The 22836-nt window shown below is 47.6% G+C and overlaps 1 protein-coding gene across 2 annotated transcripts in view; it reads right to left on the bottom strand.

The window, feature by feature from the left end:
* Positions 1–22836, bottom strand: part of NHS (NHS actin remodeling regulator) — a 345744-nt gene that overhangs the window by 46620 nt on the left and 276288 nt on the right. For both annotated transcript variants that reach the window (XM_039233929.1, XM_039233930.1), the window contains exon 2: positions 2363–2515. In XM_039233929.1, coding sequence (XP_039089860.1) covers positions 2363–2515 — 153 coding nt within the window. The remainder of the gene's footprint in view (positions 1–2362; positions 2516–22836) is intronic.

Below are 22836 nucleotides of genomic sequence, written 5' to 3'. Positions count from 1 at the left end.
TTCGTCACAGCCACCAGATGGCAGAAGTGGTGTTCTGATGAATGCACTGCTAAGCTACTGTGTTTCTTGGACAAGGTTAAAAAAAAAAAAAGTCACTTTCTAATTTTAATTCCACACTGCATGTTTTTAATTCTATGATGCCTATAATTCCTGTTTATGGCTCTCTGCAGTGCTATTAAAACTACTACACCCAAGATTTGCTGTTGAGACAACCTCAAAGAAAGCCAGTCTGTGGAGGGCAAGACACAGCTCTGAGGTCCTCTTCCGAAACCCCAGGAGGCCCTGTATCCTGCTCTGAGCCCCCAGGAGGAAGTTCTGAGAAAATTGATATTGGCACTTGCTGTTCCTCAGTTCTGTCATTAAGTCCAAACCTGACAACACAGTGAAATGTGATAGCTTACAAGCAGCTTAATGTTATCTGGTTGAGTCTGGAAAAATCTAATCGGGGATGACTTATGAATAATAATAAAGGGATAAAAACAGTGGTGTCTAAAGGGCTAACGTAACTCAAGCTCTCTGATGATGGGATCAGAGAACATGTTTAGTGAGAATGATCAGTTTCCCCTGTCATTCTATGCCCTCAATGCTCAACCAGTTTTCTACAGAATTTGATTTACTCACACACACATTCAGTGAGGACCTACTCCATGTCAGGTTCATGCTAAGTGATTTGAATAAAAAAATGAATAAGAAATCCTCCTAGCTCTTGATTGAGTTGCTCATGGATTAAGAGTGGAGATAGGCCTGTAAGAGGTTAGTTATGCTATAAGCCTATAAATGGCACGACTGGGAGGACTCAAAGGATAGTATTAGAGGAAGGGGGCCTAATCGAGGCTGCTAGGGAATGGGGAATGTGTTAAGGAAGATTTCCAGAAGGTGGCTTGCACTAAAAATGTGGTAAAGGACTTTTCAGCCAGCTATAAAATCGAAGTGACTCAATTTAAAAAATCAAAGTGAACAGTAAGAATGCCAGAGATACTTGTAGAGGATACTGATCACTACTCTTCATCATAAGTGTCACAGTATCTGCTACTAATAACCAAGGGGAATTTTTAGGAACGGTTGCATTACGGATATGAGTAGGTTACTTCTTTCCTTAAAGGGGGAGAAGACAGGGATATGGGAAAAGGGAGAAGTCGTACATGTGTGGAAGAAAATAAGCTGAAAATAAATTTGTCATTTCTTCATCCTGCTAATGACATTATTTTATTTGAACTGTAATGCTTTCAGAAAATACCATTCCTTAAAGGAACACAGGGACTTTGGAAAAAAAGACATTGAATGTACAACTACCATCTGTCTCTACAGCGAAAATCTAAAGGCCAAAAGAGTTGGCACGCCAACTTCTCATACCCAATTTAGGGGTCTCTAACAGGGTGATGCCAGTTTTTAATCTCTGTGTCCTACTTAGAATGGTTTTAAGCCACTGCAAAGTAAGAGAAGACTATTATCTTGTACCTTGGCTGTTCTGTGCCTATCTCTGGCTTTCTTAGGACTGAGAGAGAAAGAGAAATTATTTATTTTCCTAGGACACAGTGTATGGTGAGGAGGAAAAGAGCTCTGGCTGGGGGTCTGGAGGCCTGGATCTGGGCCTTGGCAACTCTACCCGATGGGCTCTCTGTGACCCTAAGCAAGGTTTCTGACCTCTCCAGGCTTCCACATGCTGTAGAATGGACAAGACCATAGGTTCTCAATGGGAGCAGAATCTCCTGGGAGAGATTTAGGCAGGAGCCAAGGACGACAACCTTCCTACAATGCACAGGATGTTCCTAAACAATGAAATAGTGCCCTGGGTCCCACAAATGTCCTACCAGAATTTCTTATAAGAGAAAAGCCTAGAACCTATTTCTGAGTCAAACCAAATTCTCTTTTAATTATAATCCAAAGGTTTTTTCCTGGTCTTTTTTTGCTCATGTTTAACATATGCAGAATATACCAGTTTTTATGGTCGTGTCCTCTGCCCTTCCACTCCTTCATTTCCCTCTACTCTTTGTTCAGAATGGCTTCTGATTGTCTTGACTTAATCCAACCCTACTTTTGATAGGCACAAACATCTGACTGCTGCATTATGTCTTCTAGTGCAGTCATGCCCAGGCATTGTATACTGCAAATATTATAATTTTCCTTTAAAATTCTTTTTATTATATTCAGACCATGATGCTATTTTTAATTGTGTATATAAGCAGGTGATACTACCCGTGAATTTCATTTCAGGGTAGAAAAGGGATCATTTCAAAGTACTTACTGTAACAAGGGGAGGTGCTGGAACTGATAGCACAGAGAACCCCCCTCGGATGGACAGGCTTTGAGTCCTCTCCCTGAAAAGCACCCCCCCCCCCCAGCCAATCCCGGGAGCAGTCACCTCTGCGTAGGGCTTGCGGGCTCTGCCGGGCACGGCGGTGCAGCTCCTCCACACAGGGCGGCCTCGTGGCCGGGAGGAAGATGTTTCTCTGCTGGTGCCACGGGGCGCGGTAGTATACACTCAGCTTACTCTCAATGTCCAGGTTGGAGACGGCTGTGAGACAGAGAGAAACGGGGCGTTAAACACAAACTTGAAATTGTGCATCTGGCAGACTCTGGGTGGGGAGGTGGGCAGAAATCTGTGCAGAGTGGAAGTCCAAACTGCTGGAACTCAAGCGGGGCGGGGGAAAGGTTTGCGGCTGACAGCATGGAAGAGACAGACACCTTTGCTCCCGAGCTAAGGGCTGGAAGACCCCAGGACACCAACCATCTGCCTGTGACCAGTTAACGTCCTCTCCACACCTTCACTTTATGCTCTCTGACACAGTCGCTCATCAACCTGGACGAAGTCCTGGCCAGCCATGCTTAGGGGGTGGCATGGGAGGGCCAGCCTTCCAAGAATGCAGAGGGGCGCCTGGGTGGCTCAGTTCGTTAAGCATCTGACTCTTGATCTCGGTTCAAGTCATGATCTCACAGTTTGTGAGTTCGAGCCCCACATGGAGCCTGTTTGGGATTCTCTCTCTCCTCCCTCTCTGCCCCTCCACACCCCCAAATAAGTAAATGAAGATTTTTTAAAAAAGAATGCAGAGAAAAGCCTCAGGACTGAATCAGAAAGGTCACCCCAGCTCCAGTCTTCTGGCCACAGGGCCTCGGAACTATAGTTGTGTACACCTGCTCCTGATCCCCACCTGAACTGTGCTTCTCCCCTGTTCTGCTACCTCCTGTGACCCTGGGCCCCCGAGCCTCACTGCTTCACCTTACGCTGCCTTCCACCTGCTGACTCCATCGCTTGCTGTCTTTCAAAGCATTGCTCAGCTTCCCTAGTTCCATGTAGGGGAGAGGACACTGAAGAGCCCATTATCAGATGTGCCAGGGGTTCAGTGAGGAAAGCAGACAGCGCTGGTGAGGTGTACCGTCTTTGCAGCTCATAGGGAAGGAGGCCTCTTTCCCCCCAACACAGCATTTAAACCCTAGGCTTTCTTCATGCACACACTGAGTCTAGGATGGAGATCCGCCATGAGTTGAAGATAAATTCTTATGGGAGGAAGTGGTCCTAAGCAGGAGGAGTCTGGTTAGGAAATGACTGCACAGAGGAACTCCCGAGCCCCCGGGCAGCTTGCCGGCCTCAGGAAGGGAGAGAACTGGCCCCCAGCTTCCCCTGCCAGGCCTGCTCTCCAGACCAGGCCCCTATTCCTCCCAGTCTCATGGTCTCCTTCCACTGCTTTCCCCCCTTCCCCCAGTGTGGGATTTGGGGATGTTGTGCCTGTTTATTCCTGTGCCCCAAACAGATTTTTGGTTCTTCTCTGATCCTTCTCTTTTTCAAGCCTGGTTTATCATTTCACTTGTCTGGGAAACCTTGTACAGAACCAGATAATCTACACATAAAGCAGAAAGGCAAATGGAAAAGGAGGAAGGATACTTTTGTAGAAGGGAAATAGAAGAAAACTGGGGAAAATGGAAACTTTTGATAATTAATCCACACCACCCACCCCGGTGCTGCATTTATGGCAACTATTTTTGGTTTTGGTTTTTTTTGTTTTTTTTTTCCAATCCAGTCTTCAGTAGTGGGATTTTCTCCTAGAACAATGCATCACAACCACAAGGACTGCCAATAGAAACAAAGACATATTTCCAAAGATGCTAAAGAAACATCACATGGACGGGGTCAAAGGGACAATGGCATACCTCTCAAACAGTGCCATCCAACAGAAATTTCTGTGATGATGAAATGCCCTATGAGCTGTGCCATCCAATGTGGTAGCCACTAGGCACACTGGCTATTAAACACTTTATTTTTTTTTAATGTAAGTTTAAATAGCTATATGTAGCTATTCTTTTGGACAACCAATAAGCAAATACTCTATTGTATTGCCTCATCTTCAACTACAGAGCAGCTTACTCCCTTTGACCAAGATTGTTTTCTTCCTTGGTGTTTAATCTCCAAGAAGAAATTCGGGCCCAAGGGTTAGAGATCCCAGGATTATCTTCCTGGGTAGGGGAGAGTGTTCCTAGGGCAAAGTTCTATGGGGCCAAGCATAAAGGCAGCAGTTTTTCTTTCTGGAGTTACTCTATAACTTCAACCCTTTTCTTGTAAACTCTAAGTGCTTGGTGAACCAGTCAGGGGTCACAGAGTCCTGGGGACGAGAAAACCTGGGAGGAATCACTGAAGGAGAAACCAGCCTCTTCAGGCCTCACGTGAGGTATGGGAGGCCTTGGGGTGGAAAGGGCAGGTCACATCTAGATCACGGCCTCACGTCTCTCCTGTGTCAAGCTGGGGAAGTGCTGAGACAGAGGCTTTATTTAGCCACCCTCAGATGAATCCTCTGGTTCAGTGACCAAGATTGCCTAAAAAGTCAGCCCCTGCCTGCATGCAGAGGTCAACTGCCATCTAAGAGGGCAGAGGTCATTACCAGACTTAACAGAGGTAGGTGGGAATTCATGTGCTCGTGACAGCTGGAAGGGACTGGACAGAGAGCTTGCCTGGAGGAAAGAAGAGGCCAAGAAGTTCCATGGGCATTCTAGGAAGAGAGGGACTCCCGAGCGCCTCCTCTCCCAGGCCCATCTCTTCAGGAAGCTAGGAGCCAGGATTAAGGCTGGGTGCAGGTGACTTGGGGATAGATCAGAGGCTTCTGTAGCCCCTCATTCCCACAGCACCACTGACCGGAAGCTCAGGATGTTAACTTTCGATAGCCCCTCAGAAACCTTGGTCAAGTCACCATGGCTCCTTAATTTCAGCATGGGGAAGAGCTGAGCTCCTGCTACTTATTTCAGTGTTCGGCTGAAGAAAAGGCTCATCAGAAGTGCTTGTCAGAAACACAAATGACTGGGCTCCAGCCTAGGCATCCCGAACCAGAATGTCCAACAGAGGCCTAGTAATCTCTGTATTTGAAAAGTGCCTCAGATTAAGGTTTTTCAAGAGGCGTATGTGAGAAACACAAAATGTTATGTAATGATGCCTTGGGACCTTATGAGTGAAGGGAGATGGGCGACACAGTGGGAGGCAAGAGACTACTGAAAATGAAAGCCTCTATCCAGGCCTGGGATGTCTTCCAAATAGCTCTCATGTCCCAGGCACAGTGCTGGGTGCTGGGGTACAGCATGGGACAAAACCCACAAGAATCCTCGCTTTCCTGGAGCGTAGGTTCTCTGGTTCTGTGGGAAAATGGTTTCGATGTAATTCTGCCTGGAGGCAGGAGGCTGGGAGAAGAGACCCCTGGCTGACTCCTGTGTTTTACTATTCTGCCATTCCTGAGGGATAGTCTAAGATTCGGGCTTCTAGAGGCTCTAACACCAGAAAGGTCATCGTCTCCACTCCTCCGTCCCCACCTTTCTGCACAGGTAATTCCAAATTAAAGCATAAGTTGGCAATCACAAAGTAAAGTTCTCTTTCTTCGTTACTGAATATTAAATACAAAGTTATTTGAGAAAAAGCATTTTTCGGGTACCCTCTGGCTGGCTGATGCCATAAACACATTCTCGCTGTGCCCTATTGGGCAAGGCAGTGCCAAGTTCCTGGGCTGCAGAACCGTGCCTGCTGCTCAGGGCCGTGGGTCCACAGATGCAAAGACTAGCACGCGTTCCAGCACAGGCAGCCATGTCACAGCTCCCGGGGGGACCCAGCTCTCTCAACGACAGCCTTCAGGGCTAGGAATCCCTACCTCTCCCCATCCAGTCTCTCTCTTTATCTGCAGAGAAGCTGTAACGGATTTCTGCCACGCATTAGCAGGTAAACATTTTACTCATCAGCTGCCACAATTGTGTTTATCTCTTAGACGGGGAAGGGAAGGAGAACTCTTTAATCCCTTTGCTTTCAGTTTTGTCCTTTGGTTCCAGAGCATTAACTAGTATTGTGTGTCCACTGGAGGCAGACATACAGGCACTAATGGAGCTCTTCCAGGGAAAACTCCCATTTTCCTTCTTAAAAGAAAGAAAAATTCCTTTGTCTAAGTAACAGTTCAATGAAAGGTGAATACACTCATTCATAAGCTCATTGCACCCCTGCCATTTCATAGTCTTCTGACATCTTCCCGTGTGCCCTGCCCCCTTTTCTACCCGGTTTAACAGTTACACCGTGGCTCTGCCATGAAAGCTAACGGGCTGAGTACTCCCAGGAATGTTTGTCCTCATAAAAATGATACAAAGAGAAGAAAGTTTCTCCTCTGCTTGTTTGGATACATCAGGGGTCTCTCTGTGGGAGGCGGAAATCTAGGAGAGCCTCCAAAATTCCTGTGCCCCGTCTATGCACCCTGTGCTGCCCCTACCCCCCACCCCCCAGTAGAGGTGGAACCTGGGAATTATGTTACATTATATGGCAGTGGGGATTTTGAGATCCTCATTGAGTTAATCAAAAGGGAGATAATTTTCTTGAGTGTACCTAGCCTAATCAGGTGACCCCTTAAAAAAAAAAAAAAGACAAGCAGCAACAGAGAAACTTTCTTGTTGCCCTTGAAGAAACAAACTGCCACACTGTAGAGAAGGCTGCGTGGCAAGTAATGGTGGACAGGGATAGCAGATGGCCTCTAGTAGCTGAGGGCTTCGGTTCTACAAGTTCAAGGAGATGCATTTTGCCAACAACCATTAAGATTGGGAGAGGCCCCGAGGTCTCAGATGAGAACTAAGCCCCAACTAAAACCTTGATTGCAGACAATAGGGACCCTGAGCAGAGGACCCAGTGGACCTGTGCCCAGACTCTAGACCCATGGAAACTGCAAGATAACAAATGGATAGTGTTTTAAGCTGCTACATTTGTAATACGTTGTTATGGGGTAAGAGAAAATGAACACACCCTCCCGCTATCCCATCTGCTTTCCGAGAGCCCGCCTTGCCGGGTACTTGTTCTCCCCTTCCTTTGTCACTGCTCTCCAAAGAAGGGGTGGGTAAGGGCATGGATTACAATGGGAAATAGGGCTCTAGGTCTCATTTTTAGCCCCTAAAGCAGAAAAAGGGTTCCGTGGCTGCTTCATTACTCCTCCCCAAAACTATGGGCTCTCACAGAGAGCTCCATTACATGCCAAGCTGGTCATCAGGTGTATTACACTCACGGGATCTTTGCACAACCCAAAGATTAAAGTACTGCTCCCATTTTACAGATAAGGAAAAAGAAATCAGAGAGAGTATGTAAATTTCCAAAGTCTCACACCTGGCCCGTGGATGATCTGGGACTAGAAACTATGTCTGTTTGGCTTCCGAGCTGCTGCTCTTTCCCAAATAAATACGGAAATGTTTGCGTAAACTAAGGCTGATTGAGAGCGGGTATAGAGTAGGCTGTCTGCCACATAAAAAGTTATCTAGCGCTTCTCAAAATCAAAATCAAAGATTCCGAATTGCTACTGTTTGCATTATGCATAGGATTAGGTGTAACCAAGGACTGAGTGAATCTTCCAGAAAGTGTCCTGTAGATCTGCCATATTCCAGAAATACAGACAGACACCATAAAACCAAACTGCTGAAAGACAGTACCATTGTAGGAAATGTCCACAGGGCAGTGAAAAGTCTATATAGACTGAACTTAGTCCATTCCCCTGTCACACTCCGGATATAATGGAATTGTCCAGACCTGATTCACAGTGATGTACTAAAAGCCCAGATCTGGTCACTGGGCTCATCTGAAAGGAACTGACAGGAGGAGGCTTGTGTTTAGGAACGGCTGCGAAGGGCTAAAGATGAGGCGGAAGCAGAACCTTGCCCTCAGCCTCTCTGGTCCTGCGAGGGCTGGTACTCATTCAGTACTGCCTTTCCTGGCCTCACGAACTCCTCACTCCCTTACAGCTTGATAAGCCCAAGGAGGAGTGCGAAACGCTTACTTCCGGCCTGTCTTCCAAGCCTCTCTGCCTCAAGGCTGCACCCCTGCCGCTGGCCCCTTCCCTGCGCCACTCCTTCCTTCTCCTGAGCTCTCCAGAATCGAAAAGGGGAAGGTGGCAGCTGACGTCAAAGTCTGAATGCTGTGTGTGGTGAAAGTTTCAGAAAGATGTGCAAAGGGATTCAGAAACGGAATTGCCTTTTGGAGTTTTAAATGTTCTTAGAGTGCCTACAGGTCTAACTACCCACATCCACCTAACGCCCCTTCCTTGCCTCCCACCCATCACGCCCACCCCATCACATGGATTTCTTGCTGAGAACACACCTCTCTATAAACCGTCCATTCTGACGCCCTGTGACAGACAGTGGCAGGGCATGTGTTGGCACATTAATATATTAATGAGCGTCTGAAAGGGTCAGTGTCGCAGATGTGTCACCGTTTGCCTGCTATGCTGAAGCCAGTCCTCAGCCACAGTCAGCGAGGTGAGCTCAGGGTCTCTCTTACTGCTGCCTGAGTTCTCAGATCTGCTGGGGAGCTATGGAGGGAGGGTTTCTCCAAGTGCAACCATTCATTCCCACCTGCCCGCCCGTCCTTGGCAGCCCAGCCCACTCTGCTGGGCCGTGTGGAGGAGGGGCCAGATAGGGAGCACTGAGCTCCTGCCCCTCCCAGAGCAGCCTGACACCAGGCCAGCTTCCCAGTCTGTCCCTGCTGGACTTCTTTTCCGTAGAGCCACGTGATTCAGCCTTGTTTCCCACTGGGGACAAAGCATCCAACATGGACCCCTCAGCATCAGAAAAATCTAGGCTTTCTGAGAAGTTTCAGTGTCCTGAACTATTCCAGCACCCACAGAACAGAACACGTCTGTGTATGTATTTATACGCTGAAAGGATCTAGAATGATTTTTCCCCTAAAAATATTTCCCCAACTTCTAAAATAAAATGAGGCTTCATACTAGGAGTACTGTTTAATTACTGCTGTCACCGTTGTTGCTGCCTTCGTGTCTGACATTCTGTGGAAAGACCACTAGAGGCCTGAGTCTTACTGGCAGTTCTGTGCCCTTGTACGTGTCACTGAACCTTCCCAGGAGTCTGCTTCCCCATCTCTACAAATGAGGGTTTGGACTCTCTACTCTCTGAGTCCTATCCTGTTCCACTTACACCCATTTTCTGCAAGTCGCAAAAATAAGCGAGGCTGCGGTACCCACCAGAAGGACTCTGCATTCACGCCGGGGAGGACCCTGAGCTCTGGGATGGAAGGACGGGGGTTCTGCACAGCAGCAGTGGACCCAGAGCAAGGGACTCACCTCTTGAGGCCCGTGTGCCCTCCTCTGCAAAATGGGAACCCCAGAGCCTTCCTAGAGTGGTTCTGAGAAGCCAATGAAATGACAAAGTCCTTGCCACGCCCCTGCTCACTAAATACTGTTCCCTTTCCTGGACTGGACACAAAAGAAGACCAAGAAGCCAGGAATGGGCTCACAGTTCAAAAGGGGAAAGTTTGGAGCTCTCAAAGTTTCTTTTTTCTTTATTTGCCTGTCTTCTTGGTGAATGAAGTGTAAACACAGCTGAGGCCACTAGAGATCGCTCTTTGGGGGAGGAGGGGCTTGCAATCTGGAAACCAGAAAGAAGGCTGCCCACAGTCAGGGGGTCTGTGGCCTCTGACACGTCGCAAGTCCCCAGTCTCTGCTACTGGTTTACTCGGGCGGCATTCACCGTAAGGACTTGGAGATCCTAATTCTCCGCGTCACTGCCAGAGCTGCCGCACTACACATTCTCGGAAGCGGTTGATAATCTGCTTGTTTATCTTCAGGTCATTCTGCTGCCATGTTCTACACCATGCACTTCCTCCAGAATGTAAGCACGTAGCCATCTGTCGCAGCTCAGCTTTAGTTTTAAGAAAATTCCTTTAGACATCTAAGAGAGTCATTGAATTCTACCGCTGGAAGGGCCCTCGGAAATTATAGAGTTTGGTGTTCTTTTTCAAACCCTAGGGCGTGACCTATTAGTGGATTGTGAAATCCATTCAGCAGGTCAAGACTAGCATTTTTAAAACAATGAAACGGAAGAGAGTAGGATAGAAAATACCAAAATGCGCTGCATGCCGTGAGGACTGTTTGGTGAAGCTGTTGCTTCTGTCGCATGTATGCGTGCTGGTAAAAATAGGTTTCTCACTGCGGGTAGCAGTCAACACACCGAGAGCCGCTGTTTGGGCCACCCCTGTCATGGACCGATGAGGACGTCACGATCCAAAGGTTTGGCCCAAGATCACAGAACCGAGTTTCGGCAGAGGCAAAACCAAAGCTCGGGTGTCCCGACCCATGCACTTCCCTTGACGGCGGATCGTCGTCAGTATTTGCCGCCTAACACCTCCGTCCAGCTTCTACTTCCGAAACAAAAGCAAAACCCAACACCTCTCCTCTGTTCTCTAAGGAATCAGTCATTTGTATCTTAGGGTTCCAGAAACACTTGAGCCAGGCGAGCAAAGAACAAATCCCTCTGGGACGCTCACACTGCCGGTCAGCAGACCATGTTCAGGTAGCACCAGTTTCAAGGAGAGACCAAGGCGACAGGGGAGGTATTAGGGTGAAAAATATTCAGTTAGTGATATTCAACTGTTTGCTCTACAAAAACTATCTGAACAGCTCAATTTAATAATTAGGTCAACCCAAGGTTAGTTTTGCCAGAGAGGACATCGTGTTCTTAGTGGTAAAGTGCTTCCTTTCCAACAACCTCACTGCAAATGAGCAGCCCGTCACCAACAAGTGACACATTTGTTCCAGTTTTCAAGGCACACGTACAGGAGCTTAAAACAGAGAGGGAAGGATGGGAGTTTGGCTCAGCACTTGCTTCACCAGCCTCACGCCCCTTAAAGAGATACAGGCAGTTCTACAGGTTTGCAAACGCGTTTCAGTGGAGAAAGGTAACACTGATCAGAAATAAGGAATGTGATCTTTCAGGAGAACCAAACAGATAGTTAAGAAATACTTCCAGGGGACACCTGCGTGGCTCAGTAGGTTAGGCGTCCGACTTCAGCTCAGGCCATGATCTCGTGGTTCGTGAGTTCCAGCCCCGTGTCAGGCTCTCTGCTGTCAGCACAGAGCCTGCTCCAGATTCTCTATCCCCTTCTCTCTCTGACCCTCTCATTCTCTCTCTCTCCCCCTACCCAAAATAAAAAAATAAACATTAGAAAAAGAAGTACTTCCAAGATTTAGAAAAGGGTGAATGTCACAAATTTGTTTTCACTATTTGCAAAGAACCAGGTGAGGCTGGTTACAGGGAAGACCATGAGTATCATAATTAGGTGGCGTTCTTTCCTTTAAACTCAAGCAGGGAAATGAAGAGGAAAGAAGGCACTCTGCCCACTAGATGAATATGGTGTTTTCAAGTCCCTTCATTTCTGCTCACACTACAGATGTGATGTCATGTACATAGGCATCTGTGACATTCCAGGGAAGAAAGTGGAGCTGGAATGGGAGAGACAGGTCAGTAAAAGCCTGTGAAAATCACCTTTCTGCTTCAGAAGACATTGCACACAGCCTCTGGATGTAAGAGGGAAGGGTTCTGTTCCCAGTATGGTTCATGGAGCCTCTTCTCTTCTTGGACAGATGCCCTTGGCTTGGTTAAATTGTGAAGCAATAAGGTAATTAGCACATGACATCCAATTATATACGCTAATCAATCTCTCTCCTAGGTAGAGATTAGGCTCTTAAAATTTATTTGGAAATCATCAGTGACCATGGAAAATTTAAAAATACTTGCAAAAGACCCCATATACCACCTCTACTGCACTTACTTAGAATTATTATTTGCTAATTAGTATCTTCATAGGTAGAGGAGAAGTAATGCCCTTTAATGGGCCAACAAAGAAGCTATAAATACGTCAGCCTGCTAGCCAAAAGGAATTCTTCTCCAAGGACCTTTCCACTCCAGAAACATAGACATTTGTAATGAGTTCTGTGCTCTCTATGAAAGACAAGGCATGGGGTACCTGGGCGGCTCAGCTGGTTAAGCGTCTGACTCTTGGTATCGGCTCAGGTCCTCAGGTCATGAGCTCATGGTTATGGGATCAAGCCCCACGTTGGGCTCCCTGCTAATCATGGAGCCTGCTTGGGATTCTCTCTCTCTCTCTCTCTCTCTCTCTCTCTCTCTCTCTCTCTTTCAATCTCTCTCCCCCTGCCCCTACCTCACTTGGATTCACACGTGTGTATTTTCTCTCTCTCTCCCTCAAAATAAATTTAAAAAAGACAAGGCATGAGTTATGAGTGGGGAACACTGAATGCATGATATATTGCGTCTGGAGTCAGAAATGATGTGTTCTCTTATGACTTAATTGGCTTTAGTCTAGCTGAGTCTGCAGTGATACTGAGGGAGTCTCACTCTCCGTGGACAGTGGCTCTGCTCATGTCCTCTTTGCCCATGGAAGACAGATTCAGAGAATGAAGAGTTTGGTTTCCCTCAGGACAGGCACTGAGACAAAGATTCAGGTCCAAGTTTATTGAGGAGGGAATTCTAGGACACTACCAATAGGGGGTGTTGGGGGAAGCAAGAAAAGGAAGGGAAGAAAGCCAATAAAGGGGGCCCTCACAGGCACGGTGAGTAACTAGGGCTGGATCTATTGGGAGTCCGTGCAGAACACACATTTTAGAGGTGAGGGAGTTGGGGTATTTATGTACCACTTCCTGTCAATCAGTTGAGGGCTGCCGAGGTACCAGAGCAGTATTTCCCTGGTACTTCCAGAAAAGCAGGCTCCCTGGTCAGAGAAAGCCTTATGACAATACACACAATCCCTGGGAGCTATAAATCAGGCTTCTGTGCACTGAAGTGACAGGGCGAGGGAGACTGGTCAGGGTACCAGTAGTCTGGGGGGAGTCAGGAATGTAACCCTTACAGCACACAAACACGTGCGTTTCAGACTTGGGATGTCTCGATTGTGCTGCTGGCTAATTTCTGAAGTTCTCCTGTGCCAAAATGGCTCAAAATGGATTTGTTGTCAAAATCCCTTCAGTGTGGCCATGAGGAAGCCTGGACAGACAGCTCTGGATTCTGGTAGGAACGTTAGCTGAAAGGGCTGTGGCTCAGAGGCCTGCCTGGGTGAGGTGGCCTTCTACAGGGGCAGGGACCAGGCATCCCCACTCTTCCCAAGGTGCTGCCTCCCGTGTGGCACTGAGCTGGACCTGTCAAGGTCTGTCTCCTCCTCTGTCAGAGTTTCGGGTGTGATAAGGTGTCCCAAATTCATCTTGCCTGTTTGCTGCCTGGACCTGGAATCAGCCCTTTCTCCACAAAGTCCTGGCTCCGATCCGAGGGAACAGGCTTTAAGAGACCCCACTCTGCACGCCAGAGGCATTCATTTTTGCCGGGTTGTCACTGACTCTAAGATTTCTTCCAGGGAGCGAGAGGATATGTAAGTTTCAGAAGGTGAAGCTAAATCATGAGTTCAAACGCTATTTCCAATTCAAATCTAAGATTACAGGTTTTAATTTAACTGCCTTGATTTTATAATTGATCTCTTCTCACTTATGCTAAAAATCTTGATTGTTAATGACAGTGGCATAATTTCTTATTTGAATAGTCTCAAAATGACTACAATAAGACAACCGAATTCAGTTTTGGATTTCTTTCTGTTTTTCTTTTGTCTTTAGGGTATTTTCTACTGGAAATGGAGTACTTTGTTTAAAAGTCACATGCAATGATTGAAGGTGTCAAATACAAGGATTGTTAAGGTCCTGTATATTCCTTTGGGTGCATAAAAAGAAAATCTGAGAGGCTCCTGGCCAGCCCATTCAGGTAGATCTAGTTCATAAATAACAATCTATCTAAAGTTTCTGCATTTTTTAAATATTTATTTTGAGAGAGAGTGTGTGTGCGTGCACAAGTGGGGGGAGGGGCAGACAGAGAGGAGAGAGAGTCCCAAGCAGGCTCCATACATTGTCAGCACAGAGCCCGACGTGGGGCTCAATCTCACGAACCATGAGATCATGACCTGAGCTGAAATCAAGAGTTGGACGCTTAACCGACTGAGCCACCCAGGCGCCCCAAGGAAACAGAGAGGCTCCTGGCCAGCCCATTCAGGTGGGTCTAGTTCATAAATAACTGAATCGATCTAAAGTTCCTGCATTTTTAATCTAGAGCTTATCTGAGAAAAAAACATACATGCCTTCTTGCCCTTCACACTCATCTGCCCCACGGGCTGCAATATTTAGAAATATGGGAGTTCCTTCTCTTCCTCCCTTGTCTCTTGGGAACTCTGCCACTGGGCCTTGGACGAGCTGGCCTGGCTTTGGTGAATAACAGCACAGAGAAAGCCATGCGGTGATGAGGAGAGCCTTTGATCTCCAGAAGACTTGAAAACTCAAGCCCGGAGGTCCTGGCGCGCATCCCAGAGATCAAACACATATGTTGGCACCTGCAGGGAAAAGGGAAATGAACGAGCCATTTTTGAATCCAGGGCCTGTGACAGAAACTCCGTAAGCACCGACAGAACATACCGAAGGCACAGACCCGTCAGGCACTGTGCAGAGCGTCTCTGGGGATCTCACTACCAAGCCTTTGGGTGAGTGGACCACACACGGGGATCAGACCACTTTACCTGCGAATGACTGTGAATAAGCCCAAATATCAAAACTCGGCTGAACCATATGATATTGGATATTGTCAAGTTCATATGGCTCAACTTTATGGCTCTTAAATAAGCAAGTGAGGATCCCTCCCAGGTTCAAGGAATTTCTGTCTTGGTTCTCTTCTCCCGGTTCATTTACGAAAGAGGCAGTCAGAGGTGAGAGGAGAAGAGAGAGAAAAAAGTCATAGCAGGCAACTGAGGCTAGCAGCCACATTAGAGAACGAAGCTCGGGCCCCAGAGCTGGCTGGCACGGTTCAGAGGCTCACCGGCGATCACAGCCCTCGTCCCTCCAAGTACACCGGAGTCCCTGTCTAATCACACTCGGGGCTGGGAAAGAGAATGTGTCACCTCTTATTAAGTTCAAGGTACCATGTAGACGTACTTTAAGGAGAAAGAGAAACCACTGGTGCGCTTGGGAGTTTGTAACGTAGTAGCCACATCAGACAGATGAGGGGATAAGCCCAAGTGGGATCGAGCACGTGCCGAGAGGGGCACAGAGCGCCGTACAGGTTCAACAGAACTGCTCTGTGGCCCGGGAGGGGGTACAGGTAAGAGGCAGAAGTGGGGGGACGGCTGACAGGATTGGACAGGACCAGCAGCGAGGTTGGAAAACATGTGAAGAGAACCACATGGAATTTCCATTGTGAGGTAAAAAGGTTTTGTAAATTTGCGGTTCCCATGAGGCAATGCAGTATGAAGGTTGGAAAAAGTCGATGTGGGTCCCAGGAGAAGCTCCTCGCGGCTGGAGCAGGAGTTGCCTGAAGCAGAGGGGGGCAGGTTAGGGGCCACTCAAGGGGCAGATGCCACCACTGAGCACGTCCATGAACCGGGCGCCGGGTTAGGCCTTTGAAAGAGGTAATCTCGTGTGGTTCCTACAATAAACCCAGGAAGCACATCTGATTATCCGCGCTTTACTGAAAAGGCACAGAGAGGTTAAAAAACTTGCCCAAGGGCCCAGAGTTTATAAAGGCTACACACGGGACTTGAAGGGAGCACATCTGATTCCAATGCACCATGCTACTTTCTGCCTCACTATCCCACTTTCTAGCTCACACTGCTGCTCCACACAGAAGCAGATTTCCATGTGGGAAGACTATGGTCATCCCAGAAGGGGAGACTGAAGTCATTCAGTGGAAAGCCCTGGTGACTAGGATGAGGGACTTGCTATACAACCAGGAAGTATCTTAGTTGCCCCCAAAGCGGAGCTCAACACGGCCTGTTTGAGGATAAAGATGGGACTTAGTGGGTGTTTTTTACATCCTCTAGCTAAGCAACAGCCTAGAATGCTGACCTCAATGTTTGTTATAGGAGCTCACTATGTGGCTTGAACGGATGTGGCTCAACTCTGTTAATGGTTCAATCTACACATCTTGGGGCCTTTTCTGTCTCCTTTAATTTACCCCTTCTTCCCCTGATCTCTTTTTTCCCAGATCCATTCTATTCAGTACCCAGCTCAAGTCACACCTCCTCCAGGAAGCCATTCAAGACCCCCAGGGCCCAGTTGGTTCCTTCGTTCATTGAGCAGTGAGTGATTAAGGCCCTCCCATGTGCCAGGCACTGTGCGAGCCACTGGCATATAGCGGTGGACATGACGGACAGGGCCCTTGTCCTTGTGGAGCTAACATCCGGGTACAAAGAATGCCAGGAAGTGAGCAGATTAGTAAGAAAGGATGTAATCAGGTCGTAATAAACACTTTGATGAGATAAAACGGCGGGATGTGAGAGAAAGCAAGGCTAGTGGGAGGCGTGGCATGGAGGAAAGGACAGTGGACACCTAATGACCCAGAAGGCCTGGGATTCTCAACTAGGCATCAGAGATAACCAAGGTAAGGGAGCAAGGGGTCACCGTCCATATGGACCTGATCTTTAGTGGAATGACCTCTTCCTCTAGCTCAGCATGGCAGTCTGGCCTAGCTGATTACCAAAGTCATTTCTTCTTCTTCCTGGGCACACAGCTAGACCCCATTTCCCAGGCTCCCTTGCAATAAGGTGTGGCCAGGTGTTGAGGTCTAGCAGTAGAATGTGGGCAAAAGTGATTTTCACCACCTCCAGCACAGCCCATAAAAACCTCCCATACATTCTCCTTCATGTTCTTAACACCTTAGAAGCTACATAGCAACGATGGTAGATTCATAAGACAGAAAGAAGGAGCCCGGATCCTTGAACTCTAGCTAGGAGAGGAGACAGTCACCAAAGAAGATAAACCAATTTTGGATAATATGGAAGTTACAGATAAAGCTGAATTTTATCAAACCACTGAGATACTGAGGGCTATTTGTTAGAGCACCTTGCACTATACTGACTCACTGAAGCCACTGTCTCATTGCCATGCCTACTCTTTTGGCCCCTTCTTGGCCTAGGACATGGCCTCTATTGTATTACCATTTACCTTCAGACTTTGTGTTCACTTTTCCTTCCCATAGGTCCCAGCCCCTCAACTCAGCTGGCAACGGTACAGTCAGAGGCTTGCCCTTCTTAGGCAAATGTTTTGATAGCTTATCTGGTCATTAAAGTGGGATTCTGGTTTCATTGCTGGATCATGCTAGTGGAGGCGTTTATGGTCGTTTAAGTCATTTGTATTTTAAGTATGGGAGTGATCAGTGCTTTCACCTTTTCTCTTTTCGTTTGCCTAGAAGACCTGTTTTCTAGACTTTCAAAAAATACAGTCTTTATCTTGGTCCTTCCCCAAAGTACGATAATTTCTGAATTGGAGGGGTTGGGGTCGACATCACAGTATTATCCGTACGTGGCTGTAGTTGCATATTTCCCTATCACACTGTATGCTTTTTCAGGACAAAGACTATTTCTTCTATTTCAGCACCGTGTACAGTATTGGGCATATAGTAGGTGCTCAGTAAATGCCTGCCCAAAGAACAAATAAGGTTATTTACAGGTGTTAGATATGCTGGTGTGCTATGGAGATAATCTGCAAAAGTTTTTGTTCTTCAGCAGACATTTCTGAAGCCACCCCTCAATTTACAGTAAGCATTAACAAAAGCTTTTTGTTTGTTTGTTTTTGTTTTTGAAAATCAGACGCATAGAAATCAGGCTGAATTACAAGTTGCGCTGGGGCATCCACAGGAGCGAGGACTGTGAGGGAGGACACGCTAAATAGGACTCAGTTTTCTTGCTGCTCTAAGTGCTGGCTTTTTCTCTACCTTCATTTGTTCTTTACCTGCAAAGGATCTCTAGGACTCTCCAGGCAGAGTCATTCTCTGTCATGCACACACCTCCCTGAGTCACCTAGCCAGCGCAACCTGCGGGCACCTTGCAGGCCAAAAGAGTGTGCTTTATTTCTCTTCAGTGCCAATTGCCAGGCGGTGGATGAGTGCCCAGGAGTGCCTACCACCAGCCCGCACTGCAGCACCTTCTCAGGGCCCCCAGAGCAAGCGTCCCGAGCCCACGTGGGCTGGTGCCTCCAAAGTGCCCTTTGGCTCTGGAAGCAACTCTGAGAGTCACAAAGCAGAGCTGCCCTGGGAAGAGACACCAGGGCTATAGGTCCATTTGGCAAAGGAGCACAATCAGCGAGGGAAATCAGACTCATGCGGCAATAGAGACTGACGTTAGAACACAAAAGTCATTTAACCTGCACAGCAAATGGCATGAGTCAATGACCTCAGCCCCCAGACCTGTTCTGAGCCCAAGCAGCGGTCCAAGTCACACGTAGGGTCACCTTACTTGTTCTAACAACAGATCAATCTCAGGAAGAGGCATTTGTGACAGAATTTCACCCACTGCAGAAGCAGTTGGCTAATCTGGTCATTCAGGTAATAAATGAGAACCATTTATTATTTCATTACACTCACACAACCTATAAAACACCTTCAACACTGGCTGTTTCCCAAAAGTTGACAGTGAATTCGATCAAAGGTATAGATTCAGGGGCGCCTGGGTGGCTTAGTCGGTTAAGTGTCCGACTTTCGCTTGGGTCATGATCTCGCGGTTCGTGGGTTCGAGCCCCGCGTCGGGCTCTGTGCTGACTGCCAGCTCAGAGCCTGGAGCCTGTTTCAGTCTATGACTCCCTCTCTCTCTGACCCTCCCCTGCTCACGCTGTCTCTCTTTCTCTCTCCTAGAGATAAATAAAAACATTAAAAAAAATTAAAAAAAAAAAAAGGTATAGATTCAGTCTTGTGTGGACATGGGACAGACTTCTTTGAGTGGGCGGTCATGAGGCCCCTTCTGTGATTTCCGCAGGGAATTAAATATTAGGGCAGGGATGTTTACATGAAGATGTGAAAATACTGGAGAGAAAGCAGCTAGTGCCTAAACACAACTTGGGAATCTCATTTTGTTTAAGAATGAGTTTCAGTCAATGTTCTGACTTTTTAAAAAATTTTCATTCAAAGGCTGTCAAACCAATAGCTTTGGTAAGCCCAACATTTCTTTGCCTTTCATCCACCCAGGCAAAGGTTTGTTCTTTCTAGAACAAAAGCCACCTGGGGCAGGTGACATGCAGAGGTGCCAGATTTCCACCTCTGTCACCACTGTGTCAGCTTACCACTGTCCCCTCCCAGGTCTTTTTCACATACTGGTTACTGGCCGAAGCCCATTCCAGAAATACCAGTGTCCTCTGTGGTAGGAGACTCTGTCCTCCTGGGGTGAATTTAAGCCAGTGGCCTGGAGCAGACAGTTCAGGGCCTAAACTGTGCAATTATCAAGGCCTTTTAATAACACGTATGTGGCTGTGGCAGGGGAGTGGGTTGTGTTTATCTGGATATACCTCAAAAGGGTCATGTCAAAAATTATGGAAATCTTACTTGAATAGTCAATTGTCAGTGAGGACTCAGATTGTCAGGCCCTTCCATGGCCTCCTTCCCTGGACTGCACTTCATCAGTCTTACTCTGCTCCCTGTCTCTGTCCCCTTCACACTGTCCCCTACTGTCTTGGGTGAAGGCCTGGGCTCTCTTAACAGATCAAGACTAGCCTGACCTTTCTGGGTATATTACATTTTCCATCCTGTAAAGAAACTCCTGTTGTTTGTGAAGGTTTTTTTTTTTTTCTTTTCCATTTGGCAGATGGGGCAAAAGTAATAGCTCTCATGACATGACAAGAATGAAATCCTTGAGTAGCCAGAAAAATCCGACCAAGAAACTGGAATGACTAATCATTCTCTGGTCTTCCTCTTTACGCATTAAAAAGAAAAACAACAGGGAAACGAAAGCAAAAATAAACTATTGAGACTATATCAAAATAAAAAGCTTCTGCACAGTGAAGGAAACAGCAAAACTAAAAGGCAACCTATGGAATGGGAGAAGATATTTGCAAATGAAATAACCAATAAGGAGTTAATGTCCAAACTATATAAAAAGCTTCCAAAGCTCAATACCCAAAAACTAAATAATCCAATTAAAAATGGGACAGAAGACATGAACAGACATTACTCTGAAGAAGACCTACAGATGGCCAAGAAGCACACGAACAATGCTCAGTATCACTCATCATCAGGGAAATGCTGAAATCAAATCTACAATGTGGTATCACATCACACCTATGTTAGCAAGGATCTGGAGGAAAAGCAACCCTCCTAGACTGCTGGTGGGGATGCAAACTGGCGCAGCCACTGTGGAAAACAGTACGGAGGTCCCTGAAACAGTTAAAAATAAAACTACCCTATGATCCAGCAATCATACTACTAGCTCCTTACCCGAAAAATACAAGAACAGTAATTCTAAGGAATACATGCACCCCTGTGTTTATAGCAGCATTATCTACAGTAGCCAAGATATGGAAGCAGCCCAAGTGTCCATCAGTTGGGGAGTGTGTGTGTGTGTGTGTGTGTGTGTGTGTGTGTGTGTGTGTGTGATGGAATAGTATTCAGCCATAATAAAGGATAAAATCTTGCCATTTGCAATGGCATGGGCGGAGTTAGAGAATAAAATGCTAAGTGAAATATGTCTGAGAAAGACAAATATTATATGATCTCACTCATGTGTAATTTAAGAAACAAATGGGCAAAGGGGAAAAAAAGAGATAGAAACCAAGAAAACAGACTCTTAACTATAGAGAACAAACTGATGGTTCCCAGAGGGGCGGGGGGGCGGGGGAATGGGTTAAATAGGTGATGGGGATTAAGGAGTGAGCTCCTCATGATGAGCACAGGATGATGTCTGGGAGTGTCGAATCACTCTATTGTACACCGGAAATTAAAATAACACTGTGTGGTAACTAGCGGATTGAAATAAAAAAGCAAAAACAACAAATATTAATCAGGCACCTGCCAGGGCCTCCCTTGTGTGATGATCACCTTTGTTCCTGCAACTTATCTCTGCCCTGCTTCTCCCACACTTTGACGCGCTGAAGATGGTAACGATGTCGGACAATGAGTTGCCATCTTTCTCTGAATCTCCCTTCGTTCAGCAGATCATCACTGAGCGTAGGCTGAGTGCCGTCTGCCTGAGGCATGAGAGACATCTGCGGGCTCTGGCCCCCCGGAGCTTGCCGTCTAGCAGGAGAGACAGCTAACAGGTCAACGTACAGCTATGATACCAGGTGCCAGAAGTTCCGTGAGGAAGTCGGAAGGTGGGCTCAGGGGACAAAGCGTGAGGGGCTTGCTGTTGTGAAGAGCGTGGCGCAGCGGAGCGGCCCAGGGCCTTGCCCGCATCCTCCTGGCGCTCACTCCAAAGGCTGCTTCCCACGACCTCCTGAGACTCTCTGCCTGGGGGTGATCTTTCTTCTGGCAATGGGGGGGGGGGGTGCCGGGCACAAGCAGGGCAAGAAGTATGAGAGAATTCACGCCCCTGGGGGCGGCCCCCCGCAATTTCCGGTGCCCTCCTCTGAGGTTAAGCTCACTCAGCAGCGTGGGCTTCACCTCCCTGGATTTCCGCAGCAGGGCCCAGGTCCCCCTGGCCCCCAGGTACTTGCTCGGTAGCACACTGCCAGTCGATTCTTTCCCTCCCCTTTCTTCCCCATCCCCCAGCAGCTGTTACTTGGGTGTGTGCTCAGAGAAGCCACTTGCACTCACCCCCTCCCCCTTGTCTCAGGATCTGCTTGTGGGGGAACCCAGGCTAAACTAGATAGTTCGGGAAGGCTTCTCTCAAAGGTGACCTCGGAGCAGATACCTGATCTGGTGAAGCAGGGAGCTAAGTGAAAAGGTGCAGGAAGAGAATTTCAAGCAGAGAGACAGCAACAGCAAAGGCCCCTACGGCTGGATCTGGATCTGGATCTGGATCGTGGCTGAGTGTTGGGGGAGGGGCGGAGCCAGAGCACGGGAACAGACCGAGTGAGGGAAAGGGCAGTAGGAACGGCTCTCCTCCTTAATTCATTTATAGTTACTGGATCTCTTCTCATCCTTTCGCTCACTATTTCCTCCAGCTGGTTCGCTTCTCATTTCTCCGATGGCTCACTTTCTGGGTTCTGCCCTTTTATGTGCATTTGTTATTTCGCTCTATTTAAATGCATCTACCACTGACGGGTGCCTGGGAGTGGAGAGAGAGAGAGGGAGTCCACAGCCCTCCCTAGTGCGGCAGCCTCCAGGGGAAAAGCAACAGGCTCTCTGGAGTGTCCCCCAAGTTTTTTTTTTTTTTTTTTTTTTTTTTTTAAGATGGGAGACTTAGTTTCTCCCGTTCCTTCGCCATCACTACCAGGAACAGCACCTTCTCCTGAGAAACCCAGGATGTGTCAAAATTTGAGCCATTTGCTCTGCCTTCACCATCTCTGACCCTCATATGGAGTCTGAAAACCAAGCCGTTAACTACAGCCCACCCAGGGGAGGCAGCCTTCTTCCTCTTATTCCAACCCCCCCCCCCCTGCTGCAGACAAGGTGACCCCCTCACACCTCTGGCTACAGGACACACCCGGCAGCAAATCCTGTGGCTGCCCCGCCCCCGCCACGCATTCTGGGCTCTGGCGAGGTGGCTACTTTGATCCCGAACAGGAGACTCCGGATCACAGAGGACAGGGAGTTCTCTTCAGGCAGCCGGCATGAGCCTGGCACACACGCCTCCTGCAGCAGGACTGCTTTGCT

This window comes from Hyaena hyaena, unplaced genomic scaffold (genome assembly GCF_003009895.1).
Source record: "Hyaena hyaena isolate Hyena2069 unplaced genomic scaffold, ASM300989v1 scaffold_80, whole genome shotgun sequence".
In the NCBI taxonomy this organism is placed as follows: Eukaryota; Metazoa; Chordata; class Mammalia; order Carnivora; family Hyaenidae; genus Hyaena; species Hyaena hyaena.
Note: the sequence above shows the minus strand (reverse complement) of the source record. Positions and strands in the feature narration are given on the sequence as shown.